This window comes from Drosophila sulfurigaster, chromosome 2L, assembly GCF_023558435.1.
Source record: "Drosophila sulfurigaster albostrigata strain 15112-1811.04 chromosome 2L, ASM2355843v2, whole genome shotgun sequence".
Classification (NCBI taxonomy): Eukaryota; Metazoa; Arthropoda; class Insecta; order Diptera; family Drosophilidae; genus Drosophila; species Drosophila sulfurigaster.
In genome coordinates this window covers 1,210,501-1,230,623 of record NC_084881.1, presented here as the reverse complement: position 1 = coordinate 1,230,623, position 20,123 = coordinate 1,210,501, and the positions used below count along the sequence as shown (strand labels likewise).

General features: G+C 35.3%; 2 protein-coding genes across 2 annotated transcripts; one reads left to right on the top strand and one right to left on the bottom strand.

The window, feature by feature from the left end:
- Positions 1 to 239: 239 nt before the first annotated feature.
- Positions 240 to 14,314, bottom strand: LOC133845286 (uncharacterized). Its single transcript, XM_062279714.1, has 4 exons — positions 13,837 to 14,314; positions 1,963 to 2,145; positions 1,777 to 1,886; positions 240 to 1,717 (listed from the first exon to the last, which is right to left on the bottom strand). The coding sequence occupies exons 2-4, from the start codon at positions 2,143 to 2,145 to the stop codon at positions 658 to 660; spliced, it is 1,353 nt and encodes a 450-aa protein (XP_062135698.1). The 5' UTR covers positions 13,837 to 14,314; the 3' UTR covers positions 240 to 657.
- Positions 14,315 to 18,635: 4,321 nt separating this feature from the next.
- On the top strand, positions 18,636 to 19,492 carry LOC133850142 (uncharacterized). Its single transcript, XM_062286138.1, has 3 exons — positions 18,636 to 18,736; positions 18,799 to 19,071; positions 19,135 to 19,492. The coding sequence occupies exons 1-3, from the start codon at positions 18,700 to 18,702 to the stop codon at positions 19,368 to 19,370; spliced, it is 546 nt and encodes a 181-aa protein (XP_062142122.1). The 5' UTR covers positions 18,636 to 18,699; the 3' UTR covers positions 19,371 to 19,492.
- Positions 19,493 to 20,123: the final 631 nt, after the last annotated feature.

Genomic DNA, 20,123 nt, shown 5'->3' with positions numbered 1-20,123 from the left:
TTGATTTAATTGTATTAACTTGATTGTCAATTTAGTGTTTTTTAGGCGAACACAGAAAAAAATGTTCATGAAAATTTGCAAAACGAGTCGGGTAAATCATTCAACTGATGCTCTTTAACCGTTCGATAATCAAATTGATGATTTTCTCTAGCTGACAATATTTATTGTAGACTATTTAAACAATTAGTTTAGGTTGAGTTTCCCGTACATATTATATTATATGCTCCTTAAAAAAATTAAAATGTTTTAATTATTCTGTGAATTATTTATTTTTTCGTTTGTAATATTTTAACAAAATCGTTTCGAGAAGTTATATATACATACATACTGGTAATTTATTTCTTCCTCATTCTTCGACTTAAATTGACTTCAGCTACCGTATTTTATCTGTAATTTTCAAGGATTGTCACTCAGACCTCAGTGAAGAATCTTAAGGATCTGCTCTCAAAGGTTACCTATGTATTTTAAATATTTTATATTGGAATTTATAATATTTACACTGCTTATCTGCTTGTGCTTAGCCTACAAATGCCTCTTTGGTCCTATTGGTAATTTTTTTTGGGTGTTTAATTTTATTTGTTAAATAATAGCTAAAACCTAATCAGCTCATGTTTTATTTGCTGTATGTATAAATCGCAGTTTTGACTGGGACCAACCTTACAAATAGACATAGTGGCCAAGTCCTTCAGCTGGATTGTTGTTAACTACCTCTGCTGTCAATTTGCCTCTCGCTGGCGGCATCACTGACGATGACGTTAAAACTGTTGCTCTGGCGTTTAATCGATTGCTTGCTTCATCGATTGGTAAGATTTGATTATATAGTCCGTTGGGTGCATATCTAGCATTTATGTGGATATCAAGCAATTTCTTGTCTTTACCCAAAGAAGAGAACGTGTGTCCTGCTGTACGAATTTCTCGTATATTGTAAACGGGACTGTACGCTCGAACTTGAGGAGACAATGCTCGGTAATTGTTGTTACTGTCCTTTGTTCCGGCATTGACGGGGGCAGGTACGGATCGTTGGTAGAAATTGCGGTATAAAGCACACTCTGTGGAGTTGTCTGATGAGCCAGAGCTACTGGCGCATTCGTCATCCTCGGCACTGCTGCAACTACGCACTTCGTCGGATAAGGACAGTTCGGACTCCATTGAAAGCTCTAATAGGCTGCTAGCATCAGCACAATATTCTTCAACTTCATTGGATACTGATACGGCCTGGCTCTGGCTGATAGCCTGATTAAGATCGGCCAACAACTGACGGCGACGGGAATAGTTGGGTGTCCTACGAATGAGAAAGTGGCAGTTCTCATTCCGACGCAGACGTTCTGCTTGGGCTTGTAGGGGCAAATCGTCGGGATGCAGCTTTCGCTGGTACTCCTGCCCAGGACAGACTTCGTAAAGAGAGAAGCACTCAACTGGCTCAAGGGAGCTATAACAGGCTAGCAGAAGCTGTAGAAGCTCATCGCAGTTTGTCTCTTTACTGATCACCAGCGATTTGTACTGCGAGCTCGGGTGTAATGCCGAGGTGTGAACCCGTATTAGTCCGCCAGGCTTGATCTGCAAGCAGAATCGCGATTCACCTTTAGGGTGGCACGCTTGCAGAATGGCTGGTCGTGTGTCTTCATCAAGCGTTAAGATAGTTTTCACTCCGGCACGCCTTACAGCCACCTCCATGGAGAGATAGAAAAGTCGTGGATCCCTATGATGCATCTTGAGGCTTTCGGAAAGAATTGTCCAATTAGTAGTCGCACAGTAAATTGATGGAAGCGTACTTACCGTTTCAAGAGCTGAGTGATTACCTCCTTGCTTGTTGTGTCCCACTGTATGCCAAGCGTCTTGTACTCAATGTCAATTTTCAAATAGTTTGTATAGACTTTGATGGTTGTCTGCATAGAATTGGAAAAATAAAATGTGTATTAGTGTCGTGCTGCATGCGTCCAGGGTTAAGGATGTGAAACTAACTTGTGGGAGTTGCTCAGTAAGACTTGAGTAGCTCGAGGCTCGTGATGGTGATCTTTGCAGTTCTAATGACGGATCGGAACTATCGCAAATGGAACTGGCGCATAATGAAACATTACTAGAAGAGCGCAGAGACACTGTGTCCGAGCGATTTCTCATTGGCGAGATTTGTACGTGTTTCAGCATCTGAAATGTATAAAGTGATGAGAGGTTAGAAACTTAAAATTTTTGGATCTACTAAATTATTCTTCTTTTGTAATAAGCGCTACTCATGGTTTATTAACACTTCTGCGTTTTCTCTTTTATTGTTTTATTACTATTATTATTTTTGTTATTATTGTCATAGTACCATGAACTAGCTTAATTAAGCATTCCTATTGACATAATCCATTTCGAAAACCTTCGCATGAAGTTTTAATTTATTGCCCAAATTGATTTTTCTAACACCCGATTTCGGCAATTCGATAACCCTGCCGTAATAACTGTAGTACAAATACACTCTTTACAATAACTTCATATGTCCACTGCACATGTTATTATATTATTCACTAATGCATAACTCTAGAGTAAGTCTGATATGGTAGAGACCACGATGCCGAACTGAACGAAGGCACCAATCACATATACGGATCCAACTGATCATTCAGTTAGCTGTCAGCTGTTGACAGCAGACAGACCGGATTTATTTCATAGCGTATGCAAAGGCATATGTGGGCTCCAGTGACCCTCCGAATAAGCCTTGTGTCTCTCTCTTTACACTGTTTTATTTCCTATTTATGGCGGGAAGCGTTGCTCTGTGTTCCATGACATGGACAGCCGGGCCCTTTTATTAATTTCAATATGTGTATCTTTCACACACACACACACACAAACTACACACCCATAGTTTCATTCTTCTGGAGATGTTCGCTGCTATGCATGGGCCCGCTTTGCATGCATCACTGACACAACATCAGAGAGAGGAAGTATATGCACTCTCTTCAGTTATCTCACTAATTCGCTGGCAAAACTACATTGATCCGGATGTTGTAACTTCATTAACCACTAACGATGATAAAATTACAGCTGATGCCAATGAGGAGCACTACAAAAAGTATGATCAAATGACATTTGCACAGGACAAGCAAGTAAACAAGTACAAAATAAATGATTGTAAAGAAAATAAAGTTTAAATTAAATTTGGTTGGAACCATATGTATATGTTTATATAATATATAACGTTACACCCATCGTAAGGTCGTAAATATACGGACAAATCTTAAAAGAATATGGGATCGGTGATAACAGCCACTGCGATGAGTAAGGCCAGGAATGAACCAATAAAAGAATATACAATTATTTCATTACAATCAGAGCTTACCTGTTCACAAATTAAATAATACTGAATTTCAGTTTAGGGAATTCACATAATTGTGAAGAGAGTAGTTTGGAATCGACATATCAAACTTTCCACTTATGTGAGTTAAAGTACAAGCCAACGAGGTAACATAAATGTCATAAGAAAAAGCAACATTAACTGCTTTAGGAAGAAGGGTTTCTTTATGAGTCAGTGAGTACTCGATACATGAAACAAATCGTTTTAATGGTAATGTCAGTGACAGTACTGACGGAAGCCATAAACCAAGAAATAATATGAAATCAATTTTAGAGCTAAATGCTTTCGTGGTATTGAGACGAAAAATGAGCACAATATAGCCTTGTGTGTTTCGTAGTCTTATTAAGTTGGCGTATTAATTTGAAATTTCTATCAAATATTTGTTGTTAATGGGCTCGTTAAAATGAGAAATAGAATATTTTGGACAGGACTAGTGTACGAGTGTTGCTATTTATATTTCTGGCCTAATAATGAAAATGCGAATATTTATTATAAAAAATGGATTTATTGTTTTTAACAGTATTCTATAGTAAGATTTATACACTGAATGTACTCAAACCAATTGTCGAATCATTTTTTCCACTCTGATTGCGGCACCTCCAAAGCATGGTTTTAAACGCTTTAACAGCATCTTCTGGCATCGAAAATCGTTGACCTCGCCTTTTTTCCTTGATTTGCGGGAATAAAAAGAAGTCATTAGGTGCCAAGTCAGGGCTGTACGGCGGGTGACCCATAAATTCCACGTTTTGACCGGCTCCGGCTTAAGCTGGTGTGTGAGAGTTCGCGTTGTTATGTTGCAGAATGAAACAGGCGAAAGTGCTTCTTCCACGAACAACTTTCGTTGGATTTGGCTCGTCTTCAAAGACCCACACGGTCGATAGCTGTTTTTTTCGGGCTTATAAGCATAGATCCATGATTCGTCACCTGTGACGAACTTATAAATGTCTTTTAAAGCACTGAAAATTTATTTTTTCAAAATTTCTTTGAACCAATCCACACAAGCCTTTTTTTGAGCAATTGTCAAATTGTGCGGGATCCAACGAGAACAAACATTTTTAACGACCTGGTGTTCATGCAATATTGAATGTATTCTGCTGGAAGAAATGTCAACGGATGCCTCTATCTCACGATATGTCACGTGACGATCTTGCATTATCAGTTCACGCACGGCACCAATGTTTTCTGGCACAACGTCTGTTTTTGGACGACGAGTTGTGAAAAATCATTGCTCGAAAGTGTTCACGAGTTAATTCGATTTTTCTGCCGAGGTAAGTTTTTGATTAATCGCTTATCGATATCAAACATTGTACACATAAAAAAGTTGTATGGAGCTTTTATCGATAAAAGTCCAAACTTTTTTTGGGAATTAGTCAGTTGGTCCTAATATGGCTACAAGTGACCTAGGCCAGAAACTTAAATAGCAACCCTCGTACTAGCTGTGTCTGCGGACACAAAGCCATATATTTACCATTTGCTTGAAAATATGAAATGTTGCTGCTTTTATATTGTCTTCTCATAAATCAGAAACCTTATATGTATATATAAGAACAATAAAACAAAAAGATGACATTACGAAAAAATGACGTTAACATAGGCCTACCTAAATTTAATATGATTTAAAAAGCATTTACATGCTAAAGAAAATTGATCTTAGAAACTAGAAAAGAAATACTAGCATACTTTTTTTTATAGAACTTGTTATTGCTGCACGCAGATCAAGTTTGTTTTACTACTGTGGGCAAAAAGTAGTAAGACTTTTTAATTTATATTTCGTGCGGAAATCCATTCGTCGAAATATTTTGTTTCTAGGTTGGCAAGAGTGTCAGTAACTTCTATGCCAAATATCATATTAAAATAATCATTAGTGTTTAATATATGCCAGTTTTTCTGAAGTACAAAAAGTGCATTCGGCGATTTTTACAATAAGTGAAATTTTTCAATGAAGAAGTTCCATTAAATTTTGTGTGCGGTATCAAATTTCGGGTGCCGAAATGTTTCAAAATGTTGCAAAAGGCCTTCGGTGATTCTACCATGTCACAAAAAAATGTTTCTAAGTGGTACAAAGACTTCAAGGAGGGTCAAGAAAGAGCTCGTCAAAGTCGATCAAAAATCAAGGTCATGATGACAGTTTTTTTCGATTTTCGTGGTGTTGCGAACTATGAATTCCTTCCATCCGGTTAATAAGGACTATTATTTGAACATACAACTGTTGGTTTTTGCATCACGATAATGCACCGTCGCATACTGCATTGATTCTTAATGAGTTTTTTAAAATTATGAACAAAGTCTTACTACTTTTTGCCCACAGTATTATATTTTTTCCACGCCCACTTCCGGTGTTTGCGAATCGAAAAAAATGAATTTCTAGTGTATAGCGTAGCTAGTGAGCAAAATAATACTTTCGTAATGCTTCCTTTCATATTGAGGTAAAATAAAAGAAAGCTCAAAGTCACGAATTGAATAATGAGTTAATAAGCCATTCATTTATTCATTCTTGATTTACAGCAAGCAGTTTTTAGAAGTGGCTCGTCTTCAAATAATATTTAATAATTTTTTTCAGTACTTTGCTCAGAAAGTTAGACTTCATAAATAGATGATTCAGTTAGTATAACATTGTTCTCGTATGATTATAACGATATTCGCATCTAGTAGAATAAAGCAAGCCGGTATATTTTATTATTTTATTTAAGACAATTTTAACTATTATTTTTTATGCCAGTGCTTAAGCATTGTCATGGCCTTTTTACAAGCTGCTGAATCTGTTTATTGCTTTTAACACCTTCGGGTCAGCATTTAAGCAAAACCAATTACAAACACGTACAAAGTTTGTTTAAGAATAAAAGAAAACATTATTTTTCTTTAGCCTTTCTGCAGTTTTTAATTGTTTAATTCATACCGTCATGTTTAAGGTTTCTGCCAGTTAACGTTTGTAAATAATTTCAGGGTTTGAAAAACTATGAAGATCTCTGTTAATCGTCTCAAGGTACTGCCTTTTGTTATACCGGCTACAAAAAGTACAAGAGTATATAAACTTTGTGATAATAACAGATAAGAGATTGTTAATACCGGTAAGGTATCTTTTTTGAAGGTATTCACATTTAGATTTCTAACGACACTTCATATTTAAAATAATGAATTGAAAATATTGTAAATATTTTCGTATCTTCATGACTTCCACAAATAATAAATTGAAAACTTTTGTAAATATTTTCATATCTTCACATAATAATTCTGGTCTTGATAACAATCCTGATCAAATTTCCAAAACAAAAGAGAAAACGTTTGCAAAAGTTGAGTTTAGTTGCTTAAGTTGTCAATCTGATATATTTTGTATTTTAAGTGTAGTACTATATCGATATACCCCTTATAGCCTTCAGTACATTTCAGTTAATTTATTTGGATATTTCAAGCGTAATACGGCACATTTATTGAAAATGTGTAGCGGGTATCTCGCAGTCGAGATTCGACTATAACTTTTTTACTTGTTATTTCTATACTATATTCTTAAAACTACAAACACTATTGTGCGAAAATTTTAATCTCCGCCTACAGCTTTAGGAGCTTTACCACACAGCTGTTATGTTAATATGAATATGTTTACCTGATTAAATTTTTATTTGAGTGAGTGTGGATAGTATGTAATTGCAACCTAGCACTGCAATCTGGAGAATTTAACTAGCTGAGAACCCTAATGAGAACTCCTGTTAGCCGAACGAGAACTGCGTTCAAATCTAAATAATGGCACAAATTGACAATAGGGATTTAGTCGGTATGTGCATTGCAAAGTGTTCGCAGAAGCAAAGAGAATTAAAAAAACAAGTAAGAAACTTACAGTCGAGTGTGCTCGACTGTGAGATATCCACTATCCATTTTGAATAAAAGCAAAGTATTGCAGTATTATTTTTAAAATGTACCGAAAATACTCAAAAATACTAAAAATATACCAAATGGTATGTTTGGTATATCGATATAGTACTACATTCAAAATATACCATAGACGGCACAATGTACCAGATTGTCGGTCAAAGCAATTGAGAGCCCAAGTAGGCGTTTTTGCCTATACAAAAGTATTTTTTTAAAAACTTCCACAATTTTTATCTTATCGCAAACCAAAATTCGCAGCTCTAGATTTAAAAAATTACGCGTGTTATTCGATTTTGTTGATTTTTGGGGGGCGGAAGTGGGCGTGGCAAAATTTTGAAACAAACTTGATCTGCTTGCAAACATAACAAATGCTGTCGATCCAGTGTTTCATACGGACAGACGGACATGGTTAGATCGACTCGATTGTTAACGATGATTAATAATATATATATATAGGGTCGGAGATGCCTCGTTCTACCTGTTACATACATTTCCTGCCGGCACAAGGTTATAATACAATAATTAGAGGGAATAAAAATTTGTAAAAGAACAACACACAATTACATATCTCGACATTTGACTCTACGACTGAGACTTTCTGCATTTCGAGTATAACACACAAGCTCGCTTTTTGTGTTTGCACTTTTATTTGCAAAGCTTATTTTAGAATGTACAATACAGTACATATGTGTGAACGTTTTATACTGTAAGGAAACAACAAAATACTTAAGCGAAGAGTTATAAACATATACATATCTACATACATACATAAGCCCATATGCATTTGCAAACACATAAAGAGGTAGGGCAAGTCCAACACAGACAGCCATGTCTCGAGACACAGGAGAGTGAGTGCGAGAGCACTGTTGTTGTAGTACTCATACACCGCCATGCATATTTGTTTTACATATGTAACGTGCGTTAAAACGAACGATTTTTGCTTGTAAGTCAAGTAAATTCGATTGATTAAATATTTAAATGTTAATTAGACCAAATGAATGAATTTCTAGTGTGTCGGCTATGAAAAATGCCAGCCTTTTCATGAAGTTTATCTAGAAAGTAAGATTCGCTTCAGACAAATACTTCAAATATCTATAAGGTAATCATGCCATCATTGAATCTGCGTGACAAGAAGCAATTAAAGTCGGACCAGGCTGGAGCCTTTTAATTAAGTGCATCCTTTGCCCATGCTTGGCCAAGATATGGCAGGAAGTTAAATTAGAATCACTTCCCATATAAAACTCATTAATTATTGGTTACTTGAGCTAAAACACAAAGCTAAGAGGTTTTGAGGCCTAACATACGATGCTAGAAGTTCGTGGCGATAATGTGACTTCTTGAATTGACTTCCGTTGGGAAGTTCTTGCCCAGTAAAACGTGTTTGCCCCAACTCAAACTTAACTGAGGAATTTTCCTGCTTCATAAATTCTTTTAATGATTTATCTTTTGCAGCGCGGAGTTCAGTCTGAAACTGGTTCTCTACACATTTAGCATCCGGTGGCACGTTGAGCACTTAGGGCGGAAACTGTAAAAAAAAATAACGTTACCGAGCCGACAGGTTGAATACTAAGACTCCGCAGTTTCTTATGATGTTCTACAATATTATTGATTGAATAAATCTAGAGACATATTTTTCAACGTGAAATTATAATTAGCTTTACATGGCTCAGAACTGTCTCTTTATAAAGCTTTTATTGTATAATCTTTTAGTAATGATATTTCATTAAAAATTTCAATTCCTTACTTTGCACTACATTCATTCGAGTAACACCCGCCTTGCACTTATTTTGTGCTGTTAAAATTCAGTAGCGGGTATCTTACAGCTGAGCACACTCGACTAAAGCTTTCTTACTTGTTTTTTTTTTTGTGGATATGAGACGTATCCCAGTTGAGTGGTTCCATCGTCTCTTGAACACGTTTTGCTTTGAATTCAGATACATTGCAAAGACAAACATTTTTATCGTCCTGTTAAAAATGTAACCTCTGTAATATAAAGTATATAGTGAGACTATACAGATCGACTAAATAATATTGGTGTGCACGCATTGATCAACTAATAGACGCAACAGCCGCAACTAAATTAATTTGCTGTATCCATTTTTCCCCATGGCATCATTCTGTTTGGCACTCAAAGTTTGCCATTTGTTTGAGTTTGCCTGCACGACATACACACGACAGCTGCCGCAGCACTGAAATATAGAAAACCATATGGAAAAATGTGAAGAGTGGAAAGAAAAACTCAGTAATCAGATATAACGATATGCTTCAGATGCACATGATGCACACAGCAGCAAGACAGCTGACTTGCATCCTTGTCTATCCCAATCCAGTCATTGATAGTGACTGTGGGAATGTCGCTGTGAGAAATCTGAGCAGCAGGGCATCTGTTTTATACACCACAGGCTGCTGTGGTAGTGGTAGCAGGTAGTCACCAAAGGAATAATGCATACACGTCACGAGGAAACTCGTGGGGAAATACAAACTGGAAATCGTATGGAAGCGAGGTGCATTTCTGTCTATCGAACTGCTTGTGTGTTATTTTTCCGCGATTTCCGGTTTGAGTTTTGAGTTTTTGGTGCGGATGTTGCAGCCGTCTAACTTTAACTCATCGCGCTACTTTCTTGCAACAAGTGATCTTAACATACTCGAATTCACTTAACTTGAATTAATGACAACAAAGCCACGCCTAAGAATGGAGAGTTCAGGTTGAAAGGTTTTTCTACATTGCATTTTATTTATGCAAATCAAGTTTGATTTCGATTCGAATTGGGCCATGCCAAAGCTAGCCCCTCGGTACAAACCCAATAACTATTGTTGAAATGATTCAAGCAAAAACATATCATAATATTAAATGTTGCAGGTTGCACTGACAATATGACACTGTACATAATAATATAACAGCCGTGTGTAGATAGCAACTTTTTGCCCTTACGGACATTATTTCCGCACTATTAATAATGAATGGGAATTCATTTTTATAAAATATTCCCCCTATAGAAAAACTCCAAGAAGTAATTCGTTTAGTCTTCTTCACAATTTCATAATTCGTGCTCTACTTCAATCCAAATGCGACATCTGGCAAACTCGTTTTCAGTTGTCCGGATAAAGCTTAAATTCCAAAATTCAACTTATTATTCTTGTTTGCGTCTTGTTAACAAAACAAAGTACAAATGAAATTACGCAATGTCCCTTGACTTTGTTCATGTTGTTCGTGCTGCTAAGAAATGATTTGACTTATGCGGCTCTGCGTTAATAGACAAGACTTTACTCTAACTCTAAAGCCTTCTCGAAGACTTTGCTGTTGTATAAATATGGTTTGCTATGCATGCTAACGAATATTAATATATGATATGTATATGAATACTTGTGTGCAGATATTGTACACACATAATACAATTACTTTATGTGGGAATTTAGGCTCGAAATGTTGCTCTGCTAACTCAACTTATAGCTGAGAAGAGAATTGTCACCATTGTAATATTTGTCGGAACCAACGAGCTTGCTTCGTCGCTGCCACAAGTTTTAAATTGAATTTAATGCTCCTCTCTCACAATCAGCAATACCGAAAACCTAATTCCAACTCCATGGGGACTCAGGTCTCTCTTATGTGTGTATATTATATACACTAAATACTTTTAGTATATAGTAAAAACATTAAAGAGACACCAGGGTATTCCAATGCCTAAACAGTTCAACTTTAATCAAGGGTAGTCGAATCAGCAAGGCGCTGTTGAAAAACCTATGTATGTATGTACATATATACACACTTTATTTATGTACATACATACATATGTAACACATTGTATACCAAACGCGGTCACATATTCATCCAATGCATCTAATACTCTGGATAAACCCGAAGCAAATAGCGATTTTGTTGAATTAAATGATTACAAAGAAAACAAATGACGATTTGTTAACTATGTATATTATTTTTCATTCTACTTGGAAATCTACAAAATTATTTAAGTTTAATTTTTTTTTAAATATTCAAAATCAATCACCTATGAATACATCTTCTAAATAAAGAATCTCTGCAATAGATCTTTGGCTCTGAGTTGATATTCGGTTGGTTTGCTAGAAACTCATACAATTTTCTAGTTGATTAAGACGCATGCTGCAAGCTGTATTGGAGCAGCAATTAACATTGCGATAGCGTGCGCATAATCAGATCTCAGAGACTATACGAGATTGGGCTGTAATTATTTTTTGAAAATACTATGTTTAAGATTTTTGTCACAGCGTCTTCCTGCGCCACAAATTGAAAAAATTGAATAAAAAGTGCAAGCAAGAGTCGCGTTTTTTGGTACACACAATTGGGTGCGATCAAATAAAAATTGTGGAAGTTATTTATGAAATAATTTGTTATGCAAAACAACGGCTGTATTTAAGTAAATTTTGGGTATATATATTTGTGTTTTGCCTTTGCTGACAATGGTTAGCAGGTGTCCCACAGTCGAGCACATTCCTCTGTAGTTTCTTACTTATTTTGTCACTCATACGACTTTAAACTGGGACGCTTCCGGTTTTAATCCTTTCAACAAACGGACATTAAGGGGACTGGAAAGCATATCGATTACTACAACGGGACATGGTAATGAGCGAATAACAAACTAAAGGAAAGAGGCTAGGCTGTGCATGGTGAAGAATTCGGTGGTAGAGTTACTGTTAATAAATCTCACAGCAAAAAATTACTGTCAAGTCAATTAACTTGTCAAGAATTCTCACAATGCATTAAAGCAACAGCATTTCCCATGCCATGCAAGGATTGCAGCTGGGAAACGTCGCATCACTGCATCACCGCACCGCACCGCATCGCATTTTGCGGTTTGCATTTATAGTGCCACCGCAAAACCGAGAAACAGCAGACGAGAGTTTATTTGTGTTATTGCTGTTGCTCTTTTTGTTATGGAAGCACGTAACATTGGGTGTGAGAATTTTCACTCTTTTTGTGGGCGAAAACAAAGGGAAGGTTTGTTGTTTCAATGTTCCGTGCTCCGATAATGAATAAAATCTACATTGTCCGGGCTTTTGCGAAAGTGTAACCAGTCTAACAAAAGGAAATCAGTTCCCTCAAAGCTCGAATACTCGACCCTAATGAGTATAGCCCAAGCCAAGCCCATATTAAAATAATTACTTTCAATGTGAAGAAAAGATAATGTAGTGCTAAAGAGAAAAAGATTCACGTCGTCGTCAGTTAATCCGCGAGAAGTGTTCGTACATAAAAATTGCATAGTTTACCACTGAATCGCCATGATAGGTACTTTCTCGAATATTGAAATGTTTATTACCTATTGAGTCTACATTTTTCAACGACCATCAAAAACCTAAAGTCGGTGAGATATTCACACCCATTTTAAATAAATGTAAAACAAGTAAGAAAGCTACAGTCGAGTGTACTCGACTGTGAGATACCCGCTACCCATTTTGAATAAAAGAAATATTTGTTGCGGTATTTTTCTCAAAATATACCAAATGTATTGCAAAAATACTAAAAAAATGCAAAAATATTAAAAAAAAATCATAACTACTATAGTAATTATTGTATATACAATTCGCAACTCTAGCTTTAGAATTACGCTAGTTATTCGATTTTTTTGATTTGCGGGGGCGGAAGTGGGCGTGGCAAACATTTGAAACAAACTTGACCTGCGTGCAAACATAACAAAAATCTGAGATCCAGTGTTTCATACGGACGGACGGACATACACACAGACGGACATGGCTAGATCGTCTCGGCTGTTGACGCTGATCAAGAATGTCTATGGAAATATGTAGATTTAAAATCTGCTTCAAGAGACTCAACAAATATAAACGCCATGCAGCGACTGTGCAAACATTTTTATAAAAGTTGCTAAGTATTTCAATAATTTTGTAATTAAGTTCTTAATACAATTTATTTTCAGGTTGCTTGAGAATTGTTAACAAATTCGAGTCAGCAAAAAAGACAATGCGAAAAGCAACTTGGCAATTGTCGAGCTCAGCGACAACAAAACGCCATTTCTCTATGCTATGAACATTGAGTATATTTGTATGTATCTATGAGTTTCATTTGCTGATATCTCAATCTTCATTCCCCGTATTTGGTGTCCATGCTCTGCTGTTTTTGTTACGAGTTTAAAATTTCGTTTTCAAGTTGTTGACTAAGCCAACTTTTAGCTGTAATTCAGCGAATTATGCAAATAATGAAATAAAAATAAACTACAAAAATACCCTCTTCAAGTCAGATAAATCGGATATGAATGTGTAGATAGAATTAATAGTACAAATAATTAAACATAGACGAACGATATAATAAACATGATTTGAACAGTTTAATTGTAAAGTCAACATTTAGTAGCCAGTTTCTGTGTGCACCGTTTTCTACTTTCTGATATCGTTCTATATCTTCAACGAGAACTATTCATTGTTCACAATTTTATAACCTCTTGTTTCTTTCAAACAGCAGTAGTAGTAGTTAGAAGGTAGAGTTGAAGCCCGCACTATGCTCTTAGCTCGATCTAATATGGAACATGTTGTGTTTGCAATTCGTGATTTTTATTAATCATATGCGATAAACATATATAGTATATACCATGTACCTAAAACTGTTTTTAGTGGCATTTTGGAAGATGATACTAAATTCCTCATAGTCTTACCTTATAAGGTTTTGAAAGATCAGTTGTGTGTGTATCCAAGGTAATCCAAAAATATTATATCATATGTCGACTTGAATAGATTTCGTTTTATATTTAAAAAATAAATTTCACCCTTAATAATTACACATTATTACACTGAGATAGTTCTTTCTGGGGATAAATGTTCATAATGGTTTTCGATTTCGTCTAGGGCTTAGTCAGCATTAGTTTATCTTGGGTCTTATTATTATGCATTATTTTTCAAAACAACATCCGTGCCGAAAAGTTAGTCACTGTACCGAGTTTTCTTTTAATTGTATTACAAATCAGTATACCGAAAATCCTCAAAAAAAAAAAACCAATAAATAATCAATAAACGAAGTATACTTTATTTTGGTGATGTATTTTGTAAAAACTTGAATATATTGCGATGGTAGAGCATAGAAACGATGAGATCAAACAATCGCAACTAACGACCGCACTCAATAACATTTAGAGAACAACTGAAGTCTGCCATCCGAACACCGAAGCAATGCACCAGCTCTGCCAACTCACCCAAACAAACTGTTCTCCTGCTCTAGCTTTTATGCTCTTTCTTTTTGAGAGAGGTTCTCTCTCTCTCTCTCTCTCTCTCTCTCTCTCTTCTGTACTTCTCTCAAAGCAAAGCAGATCCTCGTCATAAAAGAAACAAAAATAAAAACGAAACATTGACTAAGTTGGGGACTTGGCTCGATCGAGATGTTTTACTTGTATTAAAAAGAGAAATTCATATTTGGCTCAATTTAAACTTTACTCCTACTGATGCGAGTTTCCCAAACTGCATATCGTGTACTCGTCCGCTCTTAAACTCACTCTTGAAGTGACTACATCATTATAGGTGCGCTCTTTGTCCAGTGTGTGTATGCAGTGGTTGTATGTTACTGAACTGTGGGCGACTCTGTTTGGGCGAACTAGTTCCACTGGCATTCTCTTCGCTTTCAAAATATGTACATATGTATGTGTGTACATACCTAGCTAGCATGCAACGTGCCTCTGGAAAACGAGTTTTCAATTATAATTAAGAGTTCGTCCGGCGTGTGGGTTTTGCGTAAAGGTTGTTTTTGGGATGGTTTATTGAGAGAGGCAGTGCACCAGGGCGCACAGTGCGTGACCGAAACTCTCGGCACACCGGATGGGCTTGAAACATTAGTCACGTATGAATATAAATAGATTACGTATAGATGTACATACTTATGTATGTGTTACTTACTTAAAGAAAATTGCCAGCTACATACATTTGATAAAACAGTTAGAGCTATGTATAGAATACTCGCATTTACTCGTAGTTAGAGCTTTGAAATGTATAGTAGTGCGCACACATGAAAACACAACCCCATTATCATTCTTTTAGTCTAACTTGCTAATAATGTTGACCCAGTATACTTCAAATTTCAAAATACAATTTCAATAAGTAAAAGAAATACATAAAGGAAAGTTATGATTTGGTCAAATTGTCCTAAACTTATAACAAATGTTCGAAGTCGATATCTCACAGTCGAGCACACTCGACTATAGCTTTCTCAGATGATAATATAATAATGTCTTTTTGCTTGACAGAAACTAACATAATTTAAGCAAAGAAGACGTGATATCTTTTAGCTGCTACATAAGCTCAAATAATATGGTGTTATTAAAATTCTTTCTATTATAGACTCTGAGATCTAGGTGTTCGTACGGACAGACAATCAGACAAAAATTGTTATTTCGTTTCGTCTGCTCACGCTTTTGAAGCATAGTATATATGCATTATATTCGTATATGACTCCTTCTGTATGTTACATACATATGTCCATTAGTGGAGGCACGAAGTTATAATACCCTTCTACCAAATGGATGTCTAGTTTAAATTCTTTAAACCATCATTCAGGTTTAGGCGATTAGCCCGATAGAGTTGTCGAAATATCAATTTTTGTCGCATTTTCATCTTCATTTAAATTAAATTAAAACAAGTAAGAAAGTTACAGTCGAGTGTGCTCGACTGTGATATCTCACAGCCCGCTACCCATTTTTAATAAAGGCAAAATGTTGCGGTATTATTTTCAAAATATACCGAAAATACTAAAAATACTAAAAATATACCAAATGATATATGTGGTATATCGATATAGTACCACATTCAAAATATACTATAGACGGCACAATATACCAGATTGTCAGCCAAAGCAACTCAGACCCCTAGTAAGTAGGCGTTTTTGCCCATACAAAAGTATTTCTTTAATAACTTCCACAATTTTTTATCTGATCGCAACCAAATTTTCAGAAATCATAACTACTATTTATATACTATATAAACAACTCTAGCTTTAAAATTACGCTTGTTATTCGATTTTTTTTTTTTGATTTGCGGAGGCAGAAGTGGGCGTTGCAAAATTTGAAACAAACTTGGTCTGCGTGCAAACATAACAAATGCTGTCGAAAATTATAGCTCTATCTCTTATAGTCTCTGAAATCCAGTGTTTCATACGGACCCTGATCAAGAATATATATACTTTATAGGGTCGGAGATTCCTCGTTCTACCTGTAACATACATTTCCTGCCGGCACAAAGTTATAATACCCTTCTACCCTATGGGTAGTGGGTATAAAAATACAATGCCCATATAGTGTATTTCCCACTGAAAACGAAAGCAAATGTAAGAATAGAGTTTTGAAACATTTTGTTTTTGATGAGGGGCAATATTTTTGTTAAAATTCTAGTTTCTCTGAATATGGAAATCTCTAAAAGTTCTCTAAAAGTATCTGGCGGCTTCATTGAAAATTGGTTTATTCGATGTATGTATGTATATTGTAATGAAAATTTTCTTTTAATAATGAGTGTACCGTAATATAGAACATGATAAATAGCTTTATTTGCAATGGAAGTAAATTACGTAATTAAATTGAAACAGACAGTTTCAAAGCCGTCCGGCAGATGCAACTTAAGAATTGCTAGCAAGAGCGTCGCGGCATCAAGATCAACGTCAACATCAGCTTCTGTCAGTTGTTTATATTTGGATCACGTCTTTTTGGACTGTAGCAGCTGTTGACCGATGGCCATAAACTTGCAGCCGGCTCAGTGCACCCTCAATAAGTGGAGTCAAACATATAGAAAGAGGGAAAAGAGAGAACAATAACGATATATACATTACAATGAATTTAGGTAGCTTCCAAATGTAATTGGAGTCACCATACATATCTCAAAACTAAATGTTTGACATGTACTTGTCTACATCAATGTGTTTTAATAATTTATTTATAATAACATTGTAATGTTTATTACATTACAAACATGTAAGAAAGCTACTGTGAGATACCCGCTTCACTTTTTCAGTACCAGCAAAACAGTCCGGTATTGTTCTTAAAATATACTAAATCAATATATATATATATTAATATTTGTATGTATATATGTATGTATCGGCTCGTCGTTAGAATCTCTAGGGTCTCTTAACAACAAAGTGATATAAACGCATCATCAGCCAGATGACTATTTACTTAAGCCTATGCAAAAAGTACGTTGTATATATAAAGATATACTATTAATGTAAGGTTTCTGAAAAGTATATCTGAATTTGTTGATTCTAGTGGATATTGGAACTAGAAATCAAAAATCGAAATTAAAATCAGCATAGCAACGTGCAGCATGAGTACATTCAAACATGTCTGAATCTTTCATAGTTACTGAAATTTACATATGTGGGAGCTTACCCAGAGACAGACAGACGTGGCTATATATTGTATTCGTATTATATTATAGTATTAATTTTATTTTTCTCTAACTGCAACTAATTTAAATTACTTCGCATAATATTGAGGTATACAATTTAGTACCGCAACGAACTAACAGCAACATGGTTGTAGTTAAGAAATTGCTAATCTTAGTCTTTTGTAAGTAAAAAACTTAAGAAACTATCTTTTTTATATACAGAATATACCTTAGGTGTTTTGCTAATGATTGATGTGATGCATTGCAAGCTGCAGATACTTCAACGAAAAGATGGCGATAAGCTAAAAAATATTCTTTTCAATATTTTTGGCCGAAATACTGGTTTTATTTGCATTAGGTGTCATCAACAGATTCATTTACGAATTAGGCGGCACTAAGTTGGCTTTGAGTGCATTTACCCATAGAATCCAAGAATTTTATTAATATTAGAAAATAGATAATATGTAATTACTTAAAATATATAATTCTAGCAATCTTGAGCCGGAGTTTTTCCAGCGTTGTATTTTGATATAAACTTGTTTTGTAGAAATATTATTTATAAAATTGACCAATTGCAGTGAATTAATAAAATTAAACAAGATATATGAGCACAAAGCAAATACTGAGTATGTGAACTGTTGCGTCCAAAAAAAGGGCAACACAAAAAAAAAAGCAAGCTTTGCATTTACAATATTCCATAAATAGAACGTCACACAAGATCACATTTTAGGATCTGAGCCAATGCAGCTGATCACACTATTTAGACCGATGAAAACGCGTTCTAATGCTTGGCTTTTTCACGTCTGTCGACAAAAACCATAAACGAGATAATCGTATTATATGGTATTGTTAGTACTTGGAAACAATTAAAGTTATTCAACGGTGGTGTATGACTAGATTCTGTTTCTGAGGCGTATGTTAGTATGTTAGATTCAAATAACTTCATTAATATAGGTGTACTATTGTACAAGATATTCGATCTCTTATGAAAGCATATCGGAAATTTACGTAAGATTGTCCAATAATAACCATAGCGTACAAGCATAACAAGTTATTTAACTTTCCGTAACTAAATAGATGTCTCGGTAGGTCTTTAGTCCATCTCAAAAGGCCGATCACAGGCCCTACAGCATTTAGTTTGTTGGAAAAGCTTTTATAATATGGTTCAACTAAGGACTCTTTTTTTGATAGTGACTTGTAAGTAGAAGAAAGAAATTAATATAAACATTTTATTAATAATTAAGGATTCTATAATTCAGTTGTTGGGATATTATACGATGAAACCCAAGGGAAAGTTCAGATATATAATCGAAATGGGGGTGGAGGAGAACCTAGAAATATATCTGTAAATATTCACGGTGCAAACGCTGGAAATATTTGTATTGATTGCCAGAATCAAATACAAGTAGATGCAGGTTTGGATGGTGACGATGATGTCGGCATTTCGGATTTACAACAATACCTTGGCGAATCGAAATCTCAATTTCCGCCATTCTTTTATTTACCCTCACAAGAGAAGCAGAACCCAATCGGTATTTGAAGTTGTAACTTTTAAAATTAATCAACTGTATAACATTAATTCGGTAATTTTTTAGTGCTCTCATCACCATCTGACTCTATCTCTGCGGCACCGATAAATTCAGCTAGTGTCCTACCTATAACATTCTTATCTGATCCCCAGATGGACTCTCCCTTGTTTCCAGATCTTGAAAATGTGGATGATGAATCTGAACCTTTATCAGACGTATCTCCGGGAATTCACCCGCTACTTTTCGATTTTCCGGAGACCCTTGAATCCGACGACATAGATACTCCTGAGAGTTCTGTTTAATCAATCAATAGACCCAAAAAAAAATCATTTTTTCCAGTAGCTTGAGCGGTCTATAGTTATTTCTTAAAAAACTTTACTATGAATTTTAATAAAAGTCCCTTTATTTCCTTTTATCTATCATACACAGATATATAAAATTATTTGTCCTGATTGTTGGCAAGCTTTAAGCTCTATAAAAATTATTCCTTCAGAATAACTTAAAGCCATTTTAAGTAATTTACTATCAATTGCATTTACGTATCAAAAGCAGAAAATATTTTCACACAATAAATCGTAGGTGTGAAAACTAGAAGAAATTAGTATAAGGGTATTATAACTTAGTGCCTGCAGGAAATGTATGTAACAGGCAGAAGGAAGCAAGTACAACCTTATGAAATACATATATATATTCTTGATCAGCATTGTTGATGCCAGATGATGGCAGGAGTGACCACTCAAAACAGCTGATAGTGTGGTCGCGATCGATTGATATCGATAGCGACAAAGTTATATACTGTGCGTGTGACCTTGTCACACGCGCAGTCACACTGATCTAGTTTATCCTCATGTTGGTCACCCTGCCCACTTTTAGTGCTTTTTCATATAACATATGTTCTACTATTCTGACCGGCACAACAAGTGTACATTTTTCCAAGTGCAATAAAATAATTGTAAAATTACAAATTCCAACAATTCGAAAAGTTAAAGTGTTATTATTATTCTGAAGACGCCCCCCTACACATTTTGGTCCTTCGAGCCGGATATATGATTGGA